Consider the following 25552-nt stretch of genomic DNA (forward strand, 5'->3'; position numbering starts at 1 on the left):
CTTCTAGCATCTTATCTACCTGGTACTATGTTATAATTCTGCAGATGATTAGTAAAAAGCTTGAAAATGAATTGGTCTTCCTGTTAATGTTTATGTTTCTGCATGTCTTTCCTCTTGTGATGTTCTTAGAGGTTTCATTCTGTTTCGAATATCCGCTGTGTATTACTTCTAATGGATGTGTTAGTAGCTAAGTTGCTCCGACTCTCCAAAAAAGTTGCTGCACCAGTGTCGGATCCTTCAAAAATGCACTACTTTTGAAGGATTCGTCACACATCCCGATGACATTTTTGAAGCGTCCGAGCAACATAGGTTAGTGGTGCCTGAGATTTGATGTGAATAGAGATGCTTAAGCAAATAGATGGGATTTAAACCATCTCTAAGGTTAACACACTTCATCGACCACTAAGGCACCCCCTTGGGCGCTCACACAGCTAGTATAAAGACATTAAAAATCTTCATAAGTTTTGTGTTGAACTGCATGACAACAAGATGTATCCAAGATTGAAGATTTCTTCACCACAATATCTCAGAGAAAATGTGTCACCCAAGAGAGTACATTATACATCGAATAAGTAAAAAGATGACTACTGAGAGAGATGCCATGAAAATCGGGTTGGCTGGTATAAGTTCTAGTTATTACCGGAAGGATATGGAGTTTCTGGCGATCAGAAACATCTCTACTGATGATCTACCCTCTTTATCAAAACAAAGGTCCAAAATGACAAATCTGAATTTAGGATATTGGAATGTCATTCATTTCGTACAGAACATTTACCAATGTTTTCTTCCCACTTCTACCTCATGCTCCATATTTTGGAGCCTTCCAAAGCTTAAATGCCACTTCATGTAGAAATCTATCTGTTGGAATTACAAGGTTTGCGCCGTGCTGGTTGAAAGACGAGAGAACAAAATATTAGGATCTTAAATATCTGTGTTAGCAGACAATAACTCTAGCGACAACAGTAAACTTCAAAGGTGTTTTATGTTATAGGAACACAGAGTAGAGATCAAGCGCAAATTCAAGGATATTACGAGTAATTAAAAATCAGAACTAATTGAATGACACTCTAGTTATTGGAACATGATGCGAGTTCTGCACATTGTGATAGACACGCCGAAAGGTTCTTGTATTTCTGCTGGTTATGCGCACAACCAAATAAAATTGGGAGAAATTTTCCACAAGTAGACTAACCAAGGAAACAAAACTTGGCATCAAATTTGAAACAATTTATCCAACTGGAATTTTTCGTTGAAAAAATAGACTACTTATTATGGATCAATAGGACCAGGCAAAACCCCAAAAAAGTATGATGTGTAAAGCGGTAAGCTCTTCTTAATCATGAATACCTCTTTGAAATCCTTGTATGAATATGCTTCTGCCATATCCTTCCGAGTCACAGCATTCTGCCACTGGGCCACTAACATGGGGCAATGCTGCCTGTTGACGAATACATCAGACGCCATTACGCATGGATAATATAGAATGAAGGTGGGAAAATCGCACTTACCTAACATTTGGTCGTGGCTTTGCTTCTTTCATTGTATAACTTTGACGAGGGAAAATAAGAGAAAGTTTAGAGTTATTCTCTTGTCTACTGTCAGGAATAGAAAATGCGGAATCATCAGCCTCACGAACAGCACCATAGCCCAACAGAACCGACATGTGCAACCTAGAACCTACTTCCATTCCAGGATGTGCCATTTGCACCAAATTACCAACCAACCGATTGACATGATCCAAGTCTTTGAGGCAATTTGTCGTTTGACCAGCTCCAACGTGAAGAATAACCAAATCAAATTGGTTTGACTCTAAGATCTTCCCTTCTTGAAAACCCATCAACTTGAACAATTCAGAAGCTAAGACGGATGAATCAACCTGGTTGTTAATGCTACTAATCACCTCATTGAGCTCTAAGACAGTGAAGCCAAGCTTATGACAGAAACTCTTCAGTCTTAAATTCTCAGTGATGACAGCAGCTTTCATCCCCATAAACCTGAACGAGAATTTTTTGTAAAGGGCCTCTTCAACGATGTAAATAATATCATATTGATGGAAGTCCAACATGTAAAACAGAAGTAGTCCTACCTCTCTGATATGGTTGCTGCTACATGCTTCTCCTCAGGTTGAGTGTCAGAAGATTCTTCCCCGTTCTTAAGAACAAAGGAAATAGTTTAGCACAACATGTGTTAATGAAGCTAAGAACTAAACGTATTTCTTTTAGCAGTTACTATAACCGGAGTAATTGCATCTCACCAGGGCAAGATAAGCTTCACTTGCATCCACTAGCTCAGCAAATTCTCTGACTATTCTTGCATCCTCAGTTTCTGCAATCTAATGCCCATTTAAATTCCAAAATGACAGATAAAGAATTACAAAAATGTAACTGGACTCGCAGCAAGAACTGTAAAGTAATAACAATCTTTGTACCAACTTTTTTTAAAATTTAGAAACTCATCATGCTTTCTTATGAACAAAAATACTCATCCACCCATAGGCATAGGCATAAAAAGAAAAATCATTAGCATCAGGCAAGAGAGTTGAATTTGGGATGGGGAACTCTTCAGTTTTAATTGGTAATGCATCCCACACGTCATCAACGATAGTTAACATATTCAGGAATGATGAACCTAGAGGAACAAAACATTAGTCAAATTCCACTCTTCGGGAAAGTCTGATTGTTATCTAGAGGGTAAGGTGAGGTAGGAACTAGGAAGGTATGTCAGCTGTCTCATAAAAGTGATCAAAGAAACTATAACGACCTCCTATCCAGTTACACAATATATTTTTGTTCTCAAGTGCTCGATCGTCTAGGATGGCTATGTCTTCCACAAACAACAATTTCATTCTCAGCTGGTGGTTGAAAAAAAGATGGTGCACCAGCTCCTCGGAGTCATCTGCCTTGATAACTTTTTGATTTCTAAAAGTGGCTGCTTGGCTTCCATAGCAGTGCAAATAAAGAACATTACAAGGCGTTTCCTTAGCAAGTCTCAGAAGTGCTCTACCAGTTTGATATGATACACATAAATGTTTTGAATCATAGAGATGAACGGTGCAAATTTTGGCTCTCCATTTTTTTGGAGTTGGGTCGAGGGATGTTTCATAATTAGAAAGCAAAAAATGTCGGATATGATTGTCTTTCGCTATTACTGATTCTGACATGACCAACCAAGCAAATAAATTTAACGACAACTAAACAAGATCAAACACAATAACTAATCTTACTAACTCAACACACAGTATATTCGTGCAATCAAGATAGTACATATTCAATCAAACTGGGGAGGCTAGATGAATGCCCTGCATCCATTCCATTCCATTCAGTCCATTTCATTCTAATACCAGTACAATGTACCTGTAACAACAAAAACTAATCGCTACTAGTTGGCATCACCTATATGGATGCTTCCGCTATATTACCAAACACACAAAGGCATTTAACTATCACCAAAACAGGACTAACTGACTTCCTTTTTTTAAATTATTTCAAGGTTGACTGATTTACTAACTCAAAGCACAGAATATGACATGCTATTTAGATATGTATCTAGCATTCGCCATCAAAAAACAAAATCTTGCATAACCCCACATAAAAAATACCAAAAAGAAACAATCATGGGCCTTCAAATGGTAAAAAAGACAAGAAGCCACATCAAACTATCCAAATTCTTGCATATGCAAACCGATTTTCTACTAAAAACTATGCAATTTGCACAAGCTCAATGATTGAAGACTAAAAATAGCATAACCCCACATAAAATTTATCGAAAAGAAACAATCTTGGGACTAACAAAAGGTAATTTCTACTAAAATGCATACAATTTCTGCACCCAAGAATGTGGCTTAGTGGTCAATGAAGTGGATTGAGCATCACGCAGTCTAAGTTCAATTCCAAGCAGAGACAAATACCATGTGATTTCTTCCCAATCTATTAATCTATTCTAGCCTTGGTAGACACAGTTACCTAGTACGTATTGTTGGTGGCAGGTGGCAAGCCCGGACATCACGGTTATTAAAAAATATGCAATTTCTATAAACTCAATAATTAAAGATGAAAAATAACACAACCCCACATAAAATTTATCAAAAAGAAACAATCTTGGGACTAACAAAAGATAAAAAGTATCCAAATTCTTGCATATGCAAACTGATTTTCTACTAAAAAAACATGCAATTTCCACAAGCTATATAATTCAAGATGAAAAACAGCACAACCCCACATAAAATTTATCAAAAAGAAACAATCTTGAGCTCAAACAAAGCTAAAAAGAATTTAAAAAAAAGACCTGAAGGAGGAGAGTGAGGAAGAGCCAAGAAGCCACAACAAGCTCGAGAAGCAAAAGAATGGAGGTGGGTATGAGACGGGTCAATGGATCGGGCTAACCCATCACCATATAATACAAGTCCTCTGCTAGGCTTATCTGCCATTATCAATCAAATGTAGATTTTGGTCAGCTTATTGGAAGTGAAAGTCAAGAAGAGATAGTAATAGCTGGCTAGTTTTGAAAGAAAGAATCTAACTTTGCTCTTTTTTTTTGTGTGTGTGTTATTTTTAGTTTGTTTTAGTACTACTTATGTTTGTGTTTGGGGAATCCAACTTTGCGTAGGGTGTCACAAAACTTTGTGTACTCACCTTTATTAGGATAAGTGCCAACATGTTCGAATTTGGTAAAGGTTGTAGCTATGTTAAGGGGTTGAAGTTTGTGGGACTTATATAATCTTGAGTTTTTTAATAACTATTCTAAACTTATATTAATGATGTTAGAGTCGTCAAATACCATAAATGCCTTTCATGCTCGTGACGGTAATGCTAGTATGATAATGTTTGATCGCGGCTAGCAATGTTTTAGTGTGCAGTCGTCGAGGCCTGATTGAAAAAGACTACCTAGGAACTAGAGTGGAGATGTCGAGGACGATAGATGTGCAACGTGGTGGTTTGTTATGTTCTTATTGCATAATGTTGCACATCGATTATATGAGAAACTAATGTGGGCATTTTATAATTTTGGAATCTCTTGAGATTGTAAGGTTGTAAAGGACTTATTGTGATGTTCGTGGACTAATTTATGATGTCTGTATGTAACGTTCATCAAGCAAGCAATGTCGATTGGTCAGGGTCTTATAAAGAGCTTATTGTGATGTTCGTGGACCAATTTATGATGTCTCTACGCAATGTTCATTAAGCAAACAACGTGGATTGATAAGTACATCTATTTGTATAGAAGTTCGTTGTCGCTAGATTTCGCACATGATCCCTCTTCTTTCTCCATCATCTTTCGACCCGCGGGAGTATACAATGACAATTTCGGAGCAATGAGGCAAATATTTTTCAGTATTAAAAAGTGATTAAACACAAACTAGTAGTGTCAAACTTGTGGCTAAATTATCAATCAAAAAGTGGCTATTTTGCTAATTCCTCCAAACAAAAAAAGCCCAAGCCCAATAAAATGACCTTTCTGTCCATCTATGAACCGGGTATCCATCTTTATTATCAACCGTTCGATCACTTCCACGTGTCTTCATCTCCTTCATTCCCAATTACCTCATATATATTCAGATCTAGCCGCATTTCTCTTCCTTCTCATCGGAGGTTCACCGGAGCTCTCTCTCTACATCGGAAAAATGGCGTTCATCGCTCGAAACGCAAAACTTCTCACCGGAACGACGCCGTTTCTACAACGAACGGCGGCGGCGGCAGCTTCGATCCACACAACACTTCCATCCCTATCATCTTCTCCGGCGACTTACGGTAACGCACAGCCTCCGGCAATGACGCCCCCACCAGGAATATCGAAACCGGCGGAGTATGTGATATCTAAGGTTGACGATTTGATGAATTGGGCACGGCGTGGATCAATTTGGCCTATGACTTTTGGATTAGCGTGTTGTGCTGTAGAAATGATGCATGCGGGAGCTGCGCGATACGACTTCGATCGATTTGGGATTATTTTTAGACCTAGTCCTAGACAAAGTGATGTCATGATTGTTGCTGGTACACTTACCAACAAAATGGCTCCTGCTCTTCGCAAGTACGTATCAATTCTATTGATTTTGCCTCAATTTTTTTGGTTTTTTCTTTCGTAGTTGTTTATGAAATTTTTGTTTAGCTGTATTTGGATTCAAGTGTAGTATGGGGAAGGTAGACTTTGCTTTACCTTAGAGGTGGAGAGGTTGTTTCTGATAGACCCTTGACTCCGGGGAAAGCAGTCCAAAGTAGATAGTAATAGAACAAAAACTACAATACTACAATATGATAATCGAGGTAGAAGGAAAAACACAGAGTAACAGAATTGAAGGACATAGTAATAGGACGAAATCAATTTAGTACTATTTTTAGACCCAGTCATAGACAATCCAATGTTATGATTGTTGCTGGTACACTTACCAGCAAAATGGCCCCCCGCTTTCCGCAAGTATGTATAAATTCTAATGGTTTCGCTTTATTTGTTTTCTGTTTTCTCTCATATAGAAGTTTATAAAGTTTTTGTTTATCTATATGCCCATATTTGGATTCAAAATTTCCTGTAGAATTGGCTTTGCTATAAGCACATTTAGGGAAGTCTAGTTGCTGGCAGTACAACAACAACAACATACCCAGTGTAGTCTGATATAAGTAGTGTAGTCCGACACAAATTGGTCTGGGAGGGTAGAGCCCTCTACCTCAGAGGTAGAGTGGCTGTTTCCTATTGATCTTCGGCTCCGGGAAAAACAATCCAAAGTAGTGTTGAACAATGTTGTCAAAGTCTTGCTTAAAGCACACTTAAGCCCTGAAGCTCAGAATGTATTGAGCGGTTTGTCTCGCTTAATGTGCGGTTCATTGTTGTCATCAAGGTTCTAAGATGTACTTTTCCTTGTTAATGTGCCTCTTTCTGAAGAGGCGATACTAAACAGTGGATATTTCACGATATCATGATTTTTTCTTCAATTTCTTTGTTAGTATATTTTTCATTTATGACTATAATTAGGGGTGTTCACGGGTCAGTTTAGGTTGGTCATTGGACAAAATCAAATTAATCAGTTTTAAAATTATTAAAACCAAACCAAAGAAAAATGTGCATTTGGCTATATTTGGATTCAAGTGTAGTATGGGGTGGGTAGACCTTGCTCCCGCCTTAGAGGTAGATAGGGTGTTTCTGATAGACCCCCGGCTTTAGGAAAAACAGTTCAAAGCAGTCCAGAAAAAGAAGTAAAGGAAGTACAAAAAACAATAGTTAATAACCAAAAACAACATATGTTAATAAAACAAAAACCACAATACTACAATATGATAATTGAGGTACAAGGAACAAGTAGACCGTCGGCTTTAGGAAAAACCATCCAAAGCAGTCCAGATACAAAAGTAACGGAAGTCCAAGAAAAAAATATAGTAATAGAACAAAAACTACAATAGTGCAATATGGTAATCGAGGTACAAGGAACGACAGAAAGTAACAGAAATTGAAGGACAAAAAGTCTGATTGACAACAGTGTTTTTGTATTTCCGTTGGATTATTCATTTTTTTAACTGCCTGTCTTTTGTTGGTATTAAAGTGTCTTACTGGTCAACTTATATATTTGGTGTTGTTGTCTTCCTCTCCATGGTTGATTTCTATCTACCAGGTTTTGATGTTGACAATGGATTAATAACATTTGTCATTGTTTTCCTACACGTTGGTCCTATATCACTTGGATCTTGTATTTTAATGGATATGCTGTTGCTGTCAATGTGCCATAGAACGTAGGAGCATTAATGATATGCAATAAACTCGAGAAGTTCAAGATTTATGAGTGTATGATTGTCTTGCCAGGCATTATAATAGTTTGTGGACAGTTAAAAGAGTACAAAAAGATTTGCTATGTTTAAGCGCAAAGAAGAACTAGCGTTCCCTTTTAGGGAAGAAAGGCTCTACGTAGAAAAAATGAAATATACATATGTAATGTATGTATGTACATGCATGCCAGCAAAAATTATTACAAGCACAAAGACATCTTTTTCTTTTTGATAAGGTAAAATTACACTGAGAATAATTATAGGGACAAAGTATTATGAGAACTGGAGTTAATAAGTGAAACTATAATGTAAAGGTCATCCAATTAATCAAAAAAATCAAGTGAAAACTATACCACCCAAGGTCAAACTAATATTCATTGTCAGTGTCTTCCTCTTTAGAACCAATCCATGAATGGTTGTGTGCTTTAGCACTATTCTGATTGCACTATAGTGCCGCTAGGTGAGGCTAAGTGCTAACAATTAGGGTTTAAACTGGCCTTTTAAATTACTCATTAATGTGACATGGCAGTGTGAAGTTCTCACATACATTTGGAGGGATATGGCTAGGGTAGTTGGACAAAAGAAATAGAGGAGTATGGAGTAGCAAAAACATAGTGATTTCTACTTCCTCTTGCCCTCCATCCTTCTTGTTCTTTTAGCAATTCCCTTTTACATCAGAGCAACTTGATCTGCTTCTGTTCAAGATGAAAATAAATAAGATCAAAATGTTTTTGATTTTCATTGACAAATATCTCAAATTAGAAGTTTGTTTTATGTGTCACTTACTTTTTGAGAAAGGTAAGAATTTTATTGATTTAGCTTTAAGAAAGTGTGCGTACACATTACTTGGGCCAAAAATCTCTTGGAAAGAGCCTCTGTCCCTTCACAAGAGGGCAGTAAGAATGAGTACATACTACCCTCCCTAGACCATATTTGTGGGACTACACTGGGTATGGTGTTGTTGTAGCAATAAGAAAGGGACACAAATTGGTTGAAAAGTAAGGTACAAAAGGGGACTTACATTTGGTATTCTTAATCAATTGCTTAAACGTGTGATTAAAATTTATACGATCTAACATTTACATTAATTTAAATCAAATTGATAATACTTTTTACTTGCATCATTTAAACTTGACAAAATTTGATTTAAAAAAAATTGAAAGTAACTATTTTGAATTTATACAAAAAGATGTAAAACTTTAAAAGTTAGTTAATTATGACCTAACTTAACTAAGAAGTTGTTTGAATGGGCTTATAGCTTTTTGTGATGACCTGCTACATGATCATGCCACGTAGGCGCCACATGACACAAGATTGCCCTTGTGGAAGGCTTACGTAAGAGGAAGTCTGGCCCTAAGTGGAATATTTTAGAGAATTAGGGAGATTTTTCATGGAAGAACCTAGATTTCTTGGATTTGCGTAGAAAGTCCTTAGAACTTTCTAGCATTGTAGAGTATAGGGGCTTATTTGTAAATACATAGGGACTTGAATAGTAATTATTATTTGCACATTATCCACTTTGAGGTTAGTATAAATAGGACATTCATTTGGAAAATCATCAAGTAAATAAATTCAAGTTCTCTTTAATACAAATATTCCATTCTCTTGTGTTTTTTGCTGCCATTCTCTTAGCGTTTTGTCAAGGACTTAGACTCACGGTGTAGCACTTAGACAACTCGCTCACGATATTGCAAGCTCAAATAAGTCTTTTTAAAACTAGATCGCCAAGGTAATGGTAAATTGAAGAAAAACATGAGAGAATTGCTAAAAAAAGCTTTTTATATTGCTTAAGACTTGGGAAGATTTTGCTTGATGCCTTTACCAATGGATGCCTCTCTATTTATACTACTCACCTAGGGGCTAATGTGCAAGTAATAATTGTTACAAGTCCCTACATAATTACAAATAAGACCCTTTTCTAGAACTTTACAAACGTGGAATATTTTAAGGACTTCTCAAGAAAATCCATGGAATTCTAGTCTTCCACGGAAAATCCTCGCATTTCTGTAGAATATTCCACTAGGACTAGTCTTTATCCTATGTAATCCTTTCACATAGACAACTTTGTGCCGTGTGGCACCTATGTGACGTGATGACATGTCGGGTCATCACAGACACCTGGTGTTTTAGGCTGATTTGGCATAGCAAGATCTCGAGCAAGTGGTCCAAGAACGTGATCAAGTTGTTGAGTTCCACACGTGTGCTTAGTAGAAGTCTAAGGACGTGACAAAGTGGTATCAGAGCAAAGGTTAATACTAGGGGAACGACACAACACCATCAACGTCAGTCTAGATGTTGGTGAGAAGCTCCGAAAAGGGAGAGAAAATCATAAGAATAGTGGGGAACTGTTGTTCGACCCTACACCTAGCGGAGAGCTGGCATGCCACTCATCTTTGACCACTAAGGCGAGTGACAACGAACCTGGGGAGGTTACCAAAAATGTCACGCATGGAATAGAGTGGATCGGGAGGGTTGACATGACGAGTTGGGCTTTGGAGATTTTTGGAAAATGTTTGAACAAGGTCGATGACTAGTTCAAGACTTTTGAAGATTTTACCCTTGAGGAGAATGACAACATTCGAAAAGAGTTAGAGGGGTGCAAATATGCCAAATTGGAGATAAGGCAAACCATCACTATTTTAGAGTGCAGATTCATTGAAGTGTTGAGCACTATCAATGCTATGAAGGCAAAGGTTAAGGCACTCGAGAAGCAGGTCAATGATGGTGTGGTTGGAGCTGCTAGAAATGTCGTCGTAATGAAGGAGGCTAAAATTGAGGCTCCCAAGCCACCAATGTTCAAAAGGATTCACGATGCACATGAGATCGAGAACTTTTTTTTGGCAATTGGTGAACTATTTCAGGCATGGAAAAGTAAGGGAAGATGAAGCCAAAATCTACACAGTTGTGTTGTATCTATTTGAGATTGCCATGCTGAGGTGGAGAAGGAAAGTGGCTGATGGCAAGAAAGGTATTTGCACTATTAGCACGTGGGATGAGTCTAAGGCCGAATTCAAGCGCCAATTCTTCCCAAATAATGTCTTGTAAGACACAAACTTAGGGAGTTGAAACAGACATGGAGCATATGTGTCTATGCCAAATAATTCACCATCCTTATGCTTCAAATCCTAACCCTGCCTGCAATGACTTGTTGTTCCACTTTATGGATGGGTTGCGAAATTGGGCTAAGTAGGAGTTGCAATGCTGATGAGTTGTGTATATAGACCAAGCTATAATGGAGGCTGAGTCTTTGATGGATTTCAAGAATGAGAAGAATCACAATACATTAATTAAAGTGGGGGAGACTAAGGTAACAACAAGGAAGTACATCAATAACATCCCAGAACTCAAGACACGAACAAGTTCAATAACAAAAAGTCAATTGGTCGCTAGGGCTATGTCGAAAAGAACGCACGGGCCGAGAAGAAAGAATGCTACATATGCGAAGGGCCCCATAACTTTAAGAGTTGTCCCGACTCAAAGAGTCTTAGTGCCATAGTGCGTGAGTGGAAGGAACAGATGCTAGGATAAAGTTCGGTCACAACTCAATTGGGTGTGAATGTACTATGTGGAGCCATCACAAAATCAGCTTGCCAACCCAATGAGAATACAAATCAGTATGTGGACCTTACCAACAACAATAAGCCCACTTGTGCACTACTGGACACTAAAGCAACTCATAAGTTTGTGATTAAGGTCGCAACAAAGAGACTAGAGTTGAAGCTCGTTCCAACCAACTCTCGAGTCAAGACCATGAATGTCGAGGCACAAAATGCTCAGAGTGTAGCCAATGGTGTTAGTGACAAATTAGACAACTGGAAAGGTACGAAAAACTTTACTGCCACAACAATGGATATTTTTGATATTGTATTAAGGCACGAGTTTTTCATACAATATCATACTTCGATGGACCCCTTCCTTCAACATCTCATGGTCTTGGAACTAGAAGGATCTTGCATGGTACCTACAATGACTATGCCACACAAACATTGTCAAGCACAAATTTAGTCTATGCAGCTTGTCAATGGGCTCAAGAAGTCAGAAAGTCATTGTCATGTTCCACCTCCATTAGGAGGGCCAACTGACGGAGCAAGCCATACGGGAACGGTGCGAAGACATGACAATTTCAAGATAAGATTCGAGAGTTTATGCAGCAGCAATGCGCTGTAGTCATCACAACATCAGGTGGGGAAGAGTGTTGTGACCTGCCTCGTCCTCATGCCATGTAGGCGCCACATGCCACAATATTGTCCATGTGGAGTCTTGCATGGAAAGTCCTTAGAACTTTCTAATATTGTAGAGTATTCTAGAAGATGGCCTTATGTGTAGTAATTATTATTTGCACACTAGCCCCTATGTGAGTGGTATAAATAGAGGGACATTCATTTGTAAAATCATCAAGCAAATAAATTCGAGTTTTCTCTAATCAAATCTTCCAGCAATTCTCGTGTTTTTCTACCCTTCTCTTAGCGATTCGTAGTGTTTTAGGCTAACTTGCATTGCAAGATCGTGAGCAAGTGGTGCTAGAATGTGAGCGGGTTGTCAAGTGCCGCACGTGTGCTTAGTCGAAGACTAAGGATGTGACATTTTGGTTTATAAGTCAAAAGTAATAAGTTAGAAATTCTAACTTACAACTTTTGACTTATTTTTGCCTTTTTAGCTTAGAAATAAGTGCTTAAAAGCAGTTTTTTATTTTAGCCGAACACTTCAAAGTGCTTAAAAGCACTTAAAATAAGTCAATCCAAACATCCCCTAAGCTTTCCTAAAAGATAACACACGTCTTTATCCTAGGTTACCACTTGGCATGATACTAGCTAGAATTTCTTGCTTTTAATCTATACCTATATATACAACAACATATCCAGTACATTCCCACGAAGTGCGGAATATCTATATATATAATCAAAAACAAGAAAATTTAGCCTAGGATTATGCCAAGTGACAACCTAAGATAAAAACACGTTTTAGTTTTTAGGAAAACTTAGTTATGTTAGGTAATAGTTAGTAAATAATTTTCCATTTTAATATCTAAATGTTAACATATTCATTTTTAAGCCGTATTCTATTTAATTGGGAACTTACTTATGGTCAATATAACTCTTCTTTTATTTTGTGAACAAGAATCAACCAATTTTAATTTTTTTGCTTTCAAACAATTCTATCTAACTTCTAACAATCATTGTTTGATTAAGAGAGAGTTTCAAGTATCTTGGCCTTCTAATCCAAGAAAATAAGGAGATCAATGATGATGTCACACATCGTATTGGGGCAAGGTGGATGAAATGGAGGCCACCTTTGGAGTCTTGTGTGATGAAATGGTACCTCTAAAACTTAAATGTAAGTTGTATGGAATGACAGTTAGACCGATTTTGTTGCAAGGGGCGAAGTTCTGACTAATCATGAACTCTTATGTTCAGAAGATGCAAGTTGCGAAAATGAGGATGCAAAGATGGATGTATTGGCATACTTGGAGAAATAAAATTAGGACTAGAAGAGATAGTATTATGAATGAGGGTATCTGGGAGATGCATAGACACCCCAGTAAGGTGTGAGAAGTCTGATACATTGGGTATGAGGAGAGTAAGAGGCAGGCCGAAGAATTATTGGGGAGGTGATTAGATATGACATGACATCATGTTGCCCAGACTTCTTTTTCTCAAAAAGAAAAAAAAATGTCGACAGGTGCGTGTCGAATCCTTCAAAAGTATTTCATTTTTGAAGGATCCAACACAGGTATGACATCCTTTTTGGAGAGTCCAAGCAATGTAGCATGACGCAGCTTGAACTATTGAGGATATGGCTTTAGATGTAAAGGTAGAAAGGTGCCAGATCGGGGTAGGTGATAGGTAGTTGAGCACTGTCTTGCTTTTTGGCAAGGATTTGCCTTGGTGGTAGTCTGGAGCGTGTCTGTTGTGTTTTATTAGCTTATTCATGTAGTTATTGCTTTTGATTTCTCTTATTCTTCTTGTTTATTGTGTTTCAATTATCTGATTATCTCACTATTTCACAGTTGTTACTGTGATTTTTTTCTGAATGTCCGTACTGTTTTCCTTATCAGTGGCCATGTTTTCTTCACTGCCATATCTCCTTTTCCATAACTACTATGATTTGGTGCACTTGAGCAGAGGTCCTTTTTAAAACAGCCTCTCTACCTCCACGAGGTTTTGGGGTGACATCTATGCACACACTGCCCTCCCTAAACCTCACTTGTGGAGTTACACCGGGTGTGTTGTTGTTGCTGTCATGTCTCTGGTCAGAATGATGCAATTCTTCCTTTTTTATATGAATCTAGGGGTGTTGAAATCTCCACATGCTACCCAAAGATATCCACAAAGACACTAGCTGCTCTAATTTCATCCCACATGCCGTGCCTTTCTCTCCTACTGTTTGGACCATATACCAGTCTCTACCTCTGTCAGGTCCCGGAAAAATCTCGAGGCTCTACCATGAAGCTGACAATTAAAGCGTGTATTCTTGTACATTTGATTTTCCCTTTCCATATACTGCTATCCCACATTATTAGGATCCCTCCTCTCGCTCCACCTGCTGGCAAACATGCATATTTAACTCATTTATTGGCTGAGAGTTGCTTCACATACTCATCTATATCTCCTTGCACATTAGTCTCTTGCAAACACTAGATATTATCTCTCCACTTGTGTATTAAGCTCTTCAGAAATTTCCCCTTGCTTGGCCCCATTGCTTTTGAATTGGCATAAAAGACTAATCCTTGGAGTTCCTTTGTACCCTTCCATCTTGAGTTCCAGTCTGTTAATTCTTCCACCCTTGTCAATTTTCATGGAGAGGGCAAAAGCCTCTTTTTTGCTCACCCCTGAAAACCCACACCAATTGATTCCTCAGTCTAATTATATTACCGTGTACCCAGGATGTTGCATCCATATCTTCATCAGAAGTTTGCACGTCAATTGAATATGCATTATCAACCACCCATGGTTGTTCTTCAAAGACTTCAATCAACTGCATGTTTGATGATATGTGTTTTTTTTGGAGATAGAGATAGAGAGTTCTTCTTTGTTTGACATCATTATGATGTTCTCCTTCAGTTTATTCTGCTCGTCTATAAAGAAAAAGAGGCACCTTCATGCTGAGTACAAGTTTCGATATCTTTGATGTTCCGAGTGTTTAAACTTTTGCCGATAATGAAACTGAATGTGCTTTTATTTCGAGAAGCATGGGTTTGATTTCATTATCACTTTCCACTTCCACTTCCTTTGGGACATTTCCGCCATCTCCCTTCACTTTAATTCTAGTTCATTGCATATGATCTTTCGGACTGGTTTCTTCTTTCGTTTTAATTCAGCCACCACAAAAAACTACCGATTTCTTTGAAGATCTTTTATGACCATACATTCGAAGGAAGCCCTAGAAGTCGAATCCACGCCCAATTTCTTTCTACCATTTTTGGCGAGCATCTGACTGTGGGAGACTACCAGTCAAGTATCAGCTTCTCATTCTTCCGACGCCGTGCACTTGTGAGGAAGTGTTCAGCTTCTTTCCTTGTCGGAAGTTCAAACAAGAAGTGAAGATCTTTCATATCATAAGCATTACCATAGATCTTTCATATCATAAGCATTACTATGTGCGATTTCCAAACCGAGGTGACTCATCTCCAAACATCAACCAACAATGCGTCTCCCTTGATAATCTTCTGACATTTCAGATCTGCCTGAGATGATAATTTTGATTTTTTTTTCTTTTTTCTTTTTGTGTGATGATTTGGTCCCAAATGTCATCTATTTGTTGCCTGTCTGCCTCAGTAAAAGAGGAGTCGATTTCTGGTCCGAGATCTCTCTTTTGAATTTGAGGCATCAATGGATCTTTTCGTCTTTAATGCAACGTTTCCCATCTTGCTTTAAATGTTACCTCCACTCAATTTAGCATTCTATGGTTGTGCACCTTTCCTCATCTGGTCAAGCAGCACAGATAAATTCTCCGAAGTTCTTCTACTTTATGCTACTTCAGGTTACATCTTACACTTCCTAGATTTCTTCTATGTTTGTAATCTTGTATGTCTGTCATCGTTCTGGAATCTGGTAATTAGAACTTGAACAGCTCAATCGGATACACCTCCCTTTAATGAAAAACATGTAAGTTAGAAGGAGAATGGCGCAATTAATTGGTCTATTGGTCTAGTCTTACCCTTTTTATTTTGATTTGTCAAATATTAAGCCATATTGCATTTTATTGCAGGGTCTACGATCAAATGCCCGAGCCAAGGTGGGTCATTTCCATGGGGAGCTGCGCAAACGGTGGAGGATACTACCATTACTCATACGCTGTCGTGCGAGGCTGTGACAGGATTGTTCCTGTTGACATTTATGTTCCAGGTTGCCCACCTACTGCCGAAGCTCTTCTGTACGGACTTCTTCAACTGCAGAAGAAGATAAATAGGCGCAAGGATTTGCTTATGTGGTGGACCAAATAAGAGCCTTATTATTTATGTTTCCATCAATGTGTGTGGAAATAAACCTTTGGCCAAGGAAGAGAGATCTTGTTTTTCTCTCTTTTGAACCTTCTATGTTTCGTTTGTATGTTAATCTGATATTTAGTGGTGTACTGTCTTAACCTTTTTACTGTTGGTATACCTCAATAAAGCTACTGTGTATCCTCTACAACTGAGGAATGGATTCAAATATTTTGGTTGTGAAGTGTAATTGATAGATTGAGAAGTGCTGTGCATGAAAATCTGGAACCAATTGTTGTTGAAAAATTTATGCGCATTTGGTGTTTACTCCAAACTACTTGTCTACTATAATACCCAATAACACTTGAATCAATTCTCATGTGGTTTTCCAAACCGGTTCAATGGGCCAGTCGGATCACTCGGATCATCCACTCCACAGCCCTTTGGGGGGCCGTTGAGCGATTTTGCGCAAAAAATCAAATTCGGGCCGAGGGTCTAGCCCTCGAATCGTGGGCTAACACTCGTCGAAAGTCACAAAATGGATCGTTTGCTCATTTCTCTTGCAAAATGGCCCCAATGGCTCCGTCGGACCACCCGGACCCACTCCACGGCCCGTCGGGCGATTCTCACCAAAATAGGGTTCGGGCCTCAGGCCCACCCCTCGAACAGTGAGCAAAAACCCATCGAAAGTCATAAAAAATTGGGCCATTTGCACCGTTTCACCCGTTTTGTCTTGCAAAATGACCCCAACAACCTTGTCGGGCCACACAAATCAACTCCACAGTCTGTCGGGGGGTCGCAAGATGATTTTTGCCTACAATTGGGCTCTGACCTTGGGCCCACCCCCGAACCATGGGCTAACACCCACCGTAAGTCGCACAAAATGAGTCGTTCGTACCGTTTCGCCCATTTGACTTGAAAAAATGGCCCCAACGGCCCAACCAGACAACTTCCACTATACAACCAATTGCGGGGGTTGCCGGGCGATTTTCTTTCGAAATCGGGCCCGTTTTGCCCGTTTGTCCACCCAAATGACCACAAAAAATTAGACGGACCACACTGGGACGATCCTTTACCTCCCAGGTACGCCCCCGTCGATTTTTGACCGATAGCACACACGGACCCTGGGCCCACCCCCGAAATCGTGGGCTATAACACATCGATTTGGCCCAAAAATACCCCGTTCGCGCTGTTTCGCTCGTTTTTGTCCACCCAAATGGCCACGAAAAATAAAACGGACCACACTGGGTCGATCCCTAACCTCCCTGGCACGCCCCGGTTGATTTTAGGCCCACAGCACGCCCGGACCCCGGTCCCACCCACGAAACCGTGGGCTATAGCATACCGATTTAGCCCGAAAATGCCCCGTTCGCGCCGTTCGCCCGTTTGTCCACCCAAATGGCCACGAAAGATTAAACGGACCACACTAGGACGATCCCAGATCTCCCTGGCACGCCCCGATCAATTTTCGGCCCACAACACGCCCTGACCCCGGGCCCACTACCAAAATCGTGGGTTATAGCACACCGATTTGATCCGAAAATGCCCCGTTCACGCCGTTTCGCCCGTTTGTCCACCCAAATGATCATGAAAAATTAAACGGACCATACTGAAACGATCCCCAACCTCCCTGGCATGCCCCAGTCGATTTTCGACCGACTGCACACCCGTATCCCAGGCCCACCCCAAAAATCGTAGGCTATAGCACAATGATTTGGTCTGAAAATGCCCCGTTTGTGCTGTTTCGCCCGTTTGTCCACCTAAATGACCACGAAAAATTAATCGAACCACACTGGGACGATCCCCACCTCCCTGGCACACCCTGATCAATTTTCGCCACACTGCACGTCTGGACCCCGGGCCTAGCCCCGAAATTATGGGCTACAGCAAATCGATTTGGACCGAAAATGCCCTGTTCGCGTCGTTTCGCTCGTTTGTCCACCCAAATGGTCACAAAATATTAAACGGACCACACTGGGATAATCCCTAACCTCCCTGGCACGCCTCGATCGATTTTTGGCCCACACCACGTTCGGACCCCGGGCCCACCCCTGAAACCGTGGGCTATAGCACACCGATTTGGCACTAAAACACCCCGTTCGCACTGTTTCGCCCATTTGTCCATCCAAATACCACGAAAAATTAAACGGACCACACTGGGATGATCCCCAACCTCCCTGGCACGCCCCAATCGATTTTCGGCCCACAGCACGCCCGGACCCCGAGCTCACCCCCGAAATCGTGGGCTATAGCACACCAATTTAACCCGAAAACACCCCATTCGCACTGTTTCACCCATTTGTCTACCTAAATGGCCACAAAAAATTAAACGGACCATATTGAAACGATCCCCAACTTCCCTGACACGCCTCGGCCGATTTTCGACCCACAGCACGCCCGGACCCCGGGCCCACCCCCGAAACCATGGACTAGAGCAAATCGATTTGGCCCAAAAATGCCCCGTTCGCGTTGTTTCGCCCGTTTGTCCACCCAAATGGCCAAAACAAATTAAACGGACCACACTGAGATGATCCCCAACCTCTCTTGCACGCCTAAGTCGATTTTTAACCCACAACACGCCCGGATCCTGGTCCCAACCCCGAAACTGTGGGCTATAGCACACCGATTTGGCCCAAAACCACCCTGTTCGTGCTGTTTTGCCTGTTTGTCCACCCAAATGGCCACAAAAAATTAAACGGACAACACTTGGACGATTCCTAACCTCCGTGGCTAGTCCCGATCGATTTTTCGCACACAGCACGCCCGGACCCCAGGCCCACCCCCGAAACCGTGGGCTATAGCACACCGATTTGGCCCAAAAATGCCTCGTTCGCCGTTCCACCCGTTTGTCCACCCAAATGGCCACGAAAAATTAAACAGACCATACGAGGACGATCCCCAACTGCCCTAGCACGCCCCGATCAATTTTCGGCCCACAGCACTCCCGAACCCCGAGCCAACCCCCAAAATTATGGGAAATAGCCTAACGATTTTGCCCAAAAATGCCTCGTTCGTGTCGTTTCGCCCGTTTGTCCACCCAATTGGCCAAAAAAATTTAAATGGACCACATAGGGATGATCCCAACCTCCTTGGCACGCCTCGATCAATTTTTGGCACACAGCACGCTTGGACCCCGGGTCCACCCCCGAAACCGTTGGCTATAATACAACAATTTGGCCTGAAAGTGCCTCGTTCGCGCCGTTTCAGCCGTTCGTCCTTCCAAATGGCCACGAAAAATTAAACGGACTAAACTGGGACGATCCACAACCTCCCTGGCACGCCTCAATCGATTTTCGACATACAGCACGCCCGGACCCCAGGTCCATCCCCAAAACCGTGGGCTATAACACATCGATTTATTCAAAAAATGCCCAGTTCACACCGTTTCGCCCGTTTGTCCACCCAAATGGCCACAAAAAATTAAACTAACCACGCTGGGACGATCCCCAACCTCCATGGCATGCTGCAATTGATTTTTGGCCCACAGCGCGCCCGAACCCCGAGCCCACCCCCAAAACCATGGGCTATAGCACACCGATTTGGCACGAAAAAACTCCGTTCGCGCTGTTTCGCTCATTGGTCCACCCAAATGGTCGCGAAAAATTAAACAGACCACTCTAGGATGATCCCCAGCCTCCATGGCATGCGCTGATCGATTTTTGGTCCACGACACGCCCAGACCTCGGGCCCAGCCCCAAAAACATGGGCTATAGCACACTGATTTGACCCGAAAATACCCTGTTTGTGCCGTTTTGCCTGTTTGTCCACCCAAATAGCCACAAAAAATAAACGGACCACACGGGGACGATCCCCAACCTCTCTGGCATACCCCGATTAATTTTTGGCCTACAACATGCCTGGACCCCCGGTCCACCCCCAAAATCGTGGGCTATAGCTCACAGATTTGGCATAAAAATGCCCTGTTCGCACCATTTTGCCCATTTGTACACCCAAATGGCCACAAAAAATTTCACGGACCACACTGGGACGATCCCCAACCTCCCTGGCATGCCCCGATCGATTTTCAGCCCAAAGCACGCCCGGACCCCTGGCCCACTCCCGAAACCGTGGGCTATAGCCCACTGATTTGGCTTAAAAATGCCCCATTTGCGCCGTTTCGCCTGTTTGTCCATCCATATGGCCATGAAAAATTAAACGAACCACATTTGGATGATCCCCATCCTCCCTGGCAACACTTGGTCGATTTTTGGCCCACAGCACGCTCGGACCCCGGGTCCACCCCAAAATCATGAGTTATAGCACATCGATTTAGCCCAAAAGTGCCCCATTTACGCCGTTTTGCCCATTTGTTTACCCAAATGACCACTAAAAATTAAACGAACCACACTGGGATGATCCCCAACCTCCCTGGCATTCCCCAATCGATTTTCGGCCCTTAGCATGCCCGCACCCTAGACCCACCTCAAAATCGTAGGCTATAACACACCGATTTGGTCCGAAATACCCTGTTCGCGCCCTTTCGCCCGTTTGTCCACCCAAATATCCACGAAAAATTAAACTGACCATACTGGGACGATCCCTAACCTCCTTGGCACGCTCTGATCGATTTTTATCCCACAACACGCTCGACCCCCAGGCCCACCCCCGAAACCGTAGGCTATAACACACCAATTTGGCCCGAAGATGCCCCGTTCACGCTCTTTGCCCGTTTGTCCACTCAAATGGCAGTGAACAATTGAACGGACCACACTGGGACTATCCCAAAGCTCCCTGGCATGCCTCGGTAGATTTTTGACCCACAGCACGCCCAAACCATGGGCCCACCCTCAAAACCGTAGGCTATAACACATCGATTTGGCCCAAAAATGCCCCATTTGCACCGTTTCGCCCGTTTGTCCACCCAAATGACCACAAAAAATTAAACGAACAACACTGGGACGATCCCTAACCTCCCTAGCATGGCTAGATCAATTTTCGCCCCACAACACTTTTGGACCTCGGACCCACCCCCAAAACCGTGGCCTATAGCACACCGATTTAGACCGAAAATGCCCCGTTCGTGTTGTTTCGCCCGTTTGTCCACCAAAATGGCCACGAAAAATTAAACGAACCACACTGGGATGATCCCCAACCTCCTTGGCACGCCTCGATCAATTTTTAACCCACAGCATGCTCAGACCCCGTGTCCACCCCCAAAACCGTGGGCAATAGTACATCGATTTGGCCCGAATATGCCCCGTTCGCGCCGTTTCGCTTGTTTGTCCACCTGAATGGCCAGAAAAATTTAAATGGACCACACTGGTATGATCCCCAACCTCCCTGTTATGCCCGATCGATTTTCAGCACCTAACACGCCCGAGCCCTGGGCCCACCCCCTAAATTGTGGGCTATAGCACACCGATTTGGCTTGAAAATGTCCCGTTCGCGCCATTTCACCCATTTGTCCACCTTAATGTCCATGAAAAATTAAACGATCCACACTTGGATGATTCCCAAGCTCCCTGATACACCCCGACCGATTTTTGCCCCACAGCACGCCCGAACCCTGGGTGGGCGATAGCACATTGATTTGGGCCAAAAATACCCCATTTCGACCGTTTGTCCTCTCAAATGGCCTCAAAAAATTAAACGGACCATACTGGAACGATCACTAACCTCCCTGGCATGCACCGATCGATTTTCGGCCCACAGCACTCCCGAACCTCAGGCCTACCACCAAAACCATGGGCTAAAGCACATTAATTTGGCCCAAAAATACCCTGTTCGTGCCGTTTCGCCCGTTTGTCCACCCAAATGGCCACGAAAAACTAAAACGGACCACACTGGTATGATCCCCAACCTCCCTGGCACACCTCGATTAATTTTTCGCCCACAGCACAGTCAGACCCCGAGCCCACCCCCAAAACTGGGTGCTATAGCACACCAATTTAGCTCGAAAATGCCCCGTTCGCACCGTTTTGCCCGTTTGTCTACCCAAATGGTCAGGAAAAAGTAAACAAATCACACTGGGACGATCCCCAACCTCCCCAGAACCCTTCAATTGATTTTCAATCCACAGCACGCCTAGACCTCGAGCCCACCCCTGAAATCGTGGGGGGCTATAGCACACTGATTTGGCTTGAAAATGCCCCATTCGTGCCGTTTCACCCGTTTGTCAGCCCAAATGGCCACAAAATATTAAACGGACCACACTGGGACAATCCCCAACCTCCTTGGTACGCCCCGATTGATTTTCGTCCCACAGAAAACACCCGTACTTCGGGTCCACCCCCAAAACCGTAGGTTATAGCACAACGATTTGGCTCGAAAATTTCCCGTTCGTGCCATTTTGCCTATTTGTCCACCCAAGTAGCCACGAAAAATTAAACGAACAACACTGGGATGATTTCCAATCTCCCTGGCATGCCTCGGTCAATTTTTGGCCCAGAACACGCCCGAACCCTGGTTCCACCCTTAAAACCGTGGGCTATAGCATATCGATTTAGCCCAAAAACACCCCATTCACGCCGTTTTCCTATTTGTCCACCCAAATGATCACGAAAAATTAAACGGACCACACTGGGACGATCTCCAACCTCCTTGGCACGCCTAAATCAATTTTCGGCCCACAGCGCGCTCGAAACCCGAGTTCACCCCTGAAACCGTGGGCTATAGAACACCAATTTGACCCGTAAACACCCTATTCACGCTGTTTCCCCGTTTGTCCACCTAAATGGCCACGGAAAATTAAACGGACCACACTGGAACGATCCCCAACTTCCCTGACATGCCTCGGTTGATTTTCAACCCACAGCATGCCCGAACCACGAGCCCACCACCGAAACCGTGGACTAGGGCAAACCGATTTGGCCCCAAAATGCCCCGTTTGCATTGTTTCGCCCATTTGTCCACCCAAATGGCCAAAAAAAATTAAATAAACCACACTAGGATGATCCTAAACCTCCCTTGCACGCCCAAGTCGATTTTTGGCCCACAACATGCCCGGATCCCGGTCCCACCCCCAAAACTGTGGGCTATAGCACACCGATTTAGCCCGAAACCACCCCATTCATGCCGTTTTACCTGTTTGTCCACCTAAATGGCCACAGAAAATTAAACAGACAACACTAGGACGATTCCTAACCTCCGTGGCATGCTCCGATCGATTTTGGCCCACAGCACTCCCGAACCCAGGGCCCACCCCCAAAACTGTGGGCTATAGCACCCCAATTTGGCCCAAAAATGCCTCGTTCGCACCGTTCTGCCCATTTGTCCACCCAAATAGCCACGAAAAATTAAACAGACCATACTAGGATGATCCCAACTGCCCTGGGATGCCTCGATCAATTTTTGGCCCATAACACGCCCGAACCCCAGGCCAACCCTCAAAATTGTGGGCAATAGCACAACGATTTATCCCCAAAATGCCTCGTTCGTGCCGTTTCACCCGTTTGTCCACCCAAATGGCCATAAAAATTTAAATGAACCATAAAGGGACGATCCCAACCTCGTTGGCACACCTCGATCGATTTTCAGCACACAGCACGTTCGGACCCTGGGTCCACCCCCAAAATCGTTGGCTACAATAAAACAATTTGGCCTGAAAGTGCCTCGTTCGCGTCGTTTCACCCATTTGTCCTTCCAAATGGCCATGAAAAATTAAACGGACCACACTGGGACGATCCCCAACCTCCCTGGCATGTCCCGATTAATTTTTGACATGCAGCACGCCTGGACCCCGGGCCCATCCCCAAAACCGTGGGCTATAACACATCGATTTATCCAAAAAATGCCCCGTTACAGTTTCGCCCGTTTGTCCACCTAAATGGCCACGAAAAATTAAACGGACCACGCTGGGATGATCCCCAACCTCCCTGACATGCCCCGATTGATTTTTGGCCCACAACACGCCTTGAACCCGAGCCCACCCCCAAAATCGTGGGCTATATCTCACAGATTTGGCATAAAAATGCCTTGTTCACACCATTTTTCCCATTCGTACACCCAAATGGCCACGAAAAATTAAACGGACCACACTGGGACGATCCCTAACCTCCCTGGCATGCCCCAATCGATTTTCGGCCTAAAGCATGCTCGGACTCCAGGCCCACTCCCGAAACCGTGGGCTATAGCCCACCGATTTGGCTTAAAAATACCCTATTTGTGCAGTTTCGCCTGTTTGTCCACCCATATGGCCACGAAAAATTAAACGAACCACATTGGGACGATCCCCAACCTCCCTGGCAACACTCGATCGATTTTTGGCCCACAGAATGGTCGGACCCTGAGTCCACCCCAAAATCGTGGGTTATTGCACATCGATTTAGCCCAAAAATGCCCCATTTGCATCGTTTCGCCTGTTTGTCCACCCAAATGGCCACTAAAAATTAAACGGACCACACTGGGAAGATCCCCAACCTCCCTGGTATGCCCCGATTAATTTTTGGCCCTTAGAATGCCCGCACCCCAGACCCACCCCAAAACCGTAGGTTATGACACACCGATTTGTCCCGAAACGCCCCATTTGCGCCCTTTTGCCCGTTTGTCCACCCAAATATTCACGAAAAATTAAAATGACCACACCGGGATGATCCCCAACCTCCTTGGCACGCCCCAACAGCTTTTCAGCCCACAGAGAGCTCGACCCCCAAGCCTACCCCCAAAACCGTGGGCTATAACACACCGATTTAGCCCGAAGATGCCCCGTTCACGCTCTTCGTCTGTTTGTCCACCTAAATGGCAATGAAAAATTGAACGGATCACACTGGGACTATCCCAAAGCTCCCTGGCACGCCTCGGTTAATTTTTGACCCACAGCACGCCCAAACCACGGGCCCAACCTTGAAACCGTAAGCTATAACACATCGATTTGGCCTAAAAATGCCCCATTTGCATCGTTTCACCCGTTTGTCCACCCAAATGACCACAAAAAATTAAATGGACCATACAGGGACTATCCCAAAGCTCCATGGCATGCCCCAATTAATTTATGGCCCATATCATGCCCAAACCCCAGGCCTACCCCAAAAACTGAAGGCTATAGCACAGAGATTTAGTTCGAAAATAACCCATTTACGCCATTTCGCCTGTTTGTCCACCCAAATGGCCACAAAAAATTAAACGAACCACACTAGGACGATCTCTAACCTCCCTAGCATGCCCCGGTCAATTTTCGGCCGACAACACGCTCAGACCCCAGACCTACCCCCAAAACTGTGGCCTATAGCACACCAATTTATCTCAAAAATGCCTTGTTCACGCTATTTCGCCCGTTTGTCTGCCCAAATGGCCAGAAATGCCCCGTTCGCCCTGTTTCGCCCCTTTGTCCACCTACATGTCCACAAAAAATTAAACTTAACACACTGGGATTAACCCCAACCTCCCTGGCATACCCCGATCAATTTTTAGCCCTTAGCACACTGGGACCCCGAACCCACCGCTA

General features: G+C 42.9%; 2 protein-coding genes across 2 annotated transcripts; one reads left to right on the forward strand and one right to left on the reverse strand.

Moving 5' to 3' along the window:
• Positions 1-492: 492 nt before the first annotated feature.
• LOC107871015 lies at positions 493-4602 on the reverse strand. The gene is made up of 6 exons (XM_016717768.2): positions 4285-4602; positions 2255-2325; positions 2087-2151; positions 1509-1994; positions 1348-1438; positions 493-886 (listed from the first exon to the last, which is right to left on the reverse strand). Exons 1-6 carry the CDS (start codon positions 4424-4426, stop codon positions 800-802), a joined length of 942 nt encoding a protein of 313 aa, XP_016573254.1. The 5' UTR covers positions 4427-4602; the 3' UTR covers positions 493-799.
• Positions 4603-5504: 902 nt separating this feature from the next.
• LOC107871014 (NADH dehydrogenase [ubiquinone] iron-sulfur protein 7, mitochondrial) lies at positions 5505-16451 on the forward strand. Its single transcript, XM_016717767.2, has 2 exons — positions 5505-6027; positions 15957-16451. Exons 1-2 carry the CDS (start codon positions 5621-5623, stop codon positions 16189-16191), a joined length of 642 nt encoding a protein of 213 aa, XP_016573253.1. The 5' UTR covers positions 5505-5620; the 3' UTR covers positions 16192-16451.
• The last annotated feature ends 9101 nt before the right edge of the window (positions 16452-25552 follow it).

This window comes from Capsicum annuum, unplaced genomic scaffold (genome assembly GCF_002878395.1).
Source record: "Capsicum annuum cultivar UCD-10X-F1 unplaced genomic scaffold, UCD10Xv1.1 ctg81722, whole genome shotgun sequence".
Taxonomy (NCBI): Eukaryota; Viridiplantae; Streptophyta; class Magnoliopsida; order Solanales; family Solanaceae; genus Capsicum; species Capsicum annuum.

Coding starts and splice junctions, on each gene's coding strand:
- LOC107871015 (XM_016717768.2), bottom strand. CDS start 4,426: ATGGCAGATAAGCCTAGCAGAGGACTTGTATTATATGGTGATGGGTTA. Junction 1,995..2,086: donor GCAGCAACCATATCAGAGAG/GTAGGACTACTT, acceptor ATTCTCGTTCAG/GTTTATGGGGATGAAAGCTG. Junction 887..1,347: donor CATACAAGGATTTCAAAGAG/GTATTCATGATT, acceptor TCTTTCAACCAG/CACGGCGCAAACCTTGTAAT.
- LOC107871014 (XM_016717767.2), top strand. CDS start 5,621: ATGGCGTTCATCGCTCGAAACGCAAAACTTCTCACCGGAACGACGCCG. Junction 6,028..15,956: donor ATGGCTCCTGCTCTTCGCAA/GTACGTATCAAT, acceptor ATTTTATTGCAG/GGTCTACGATCAAATGCCCG.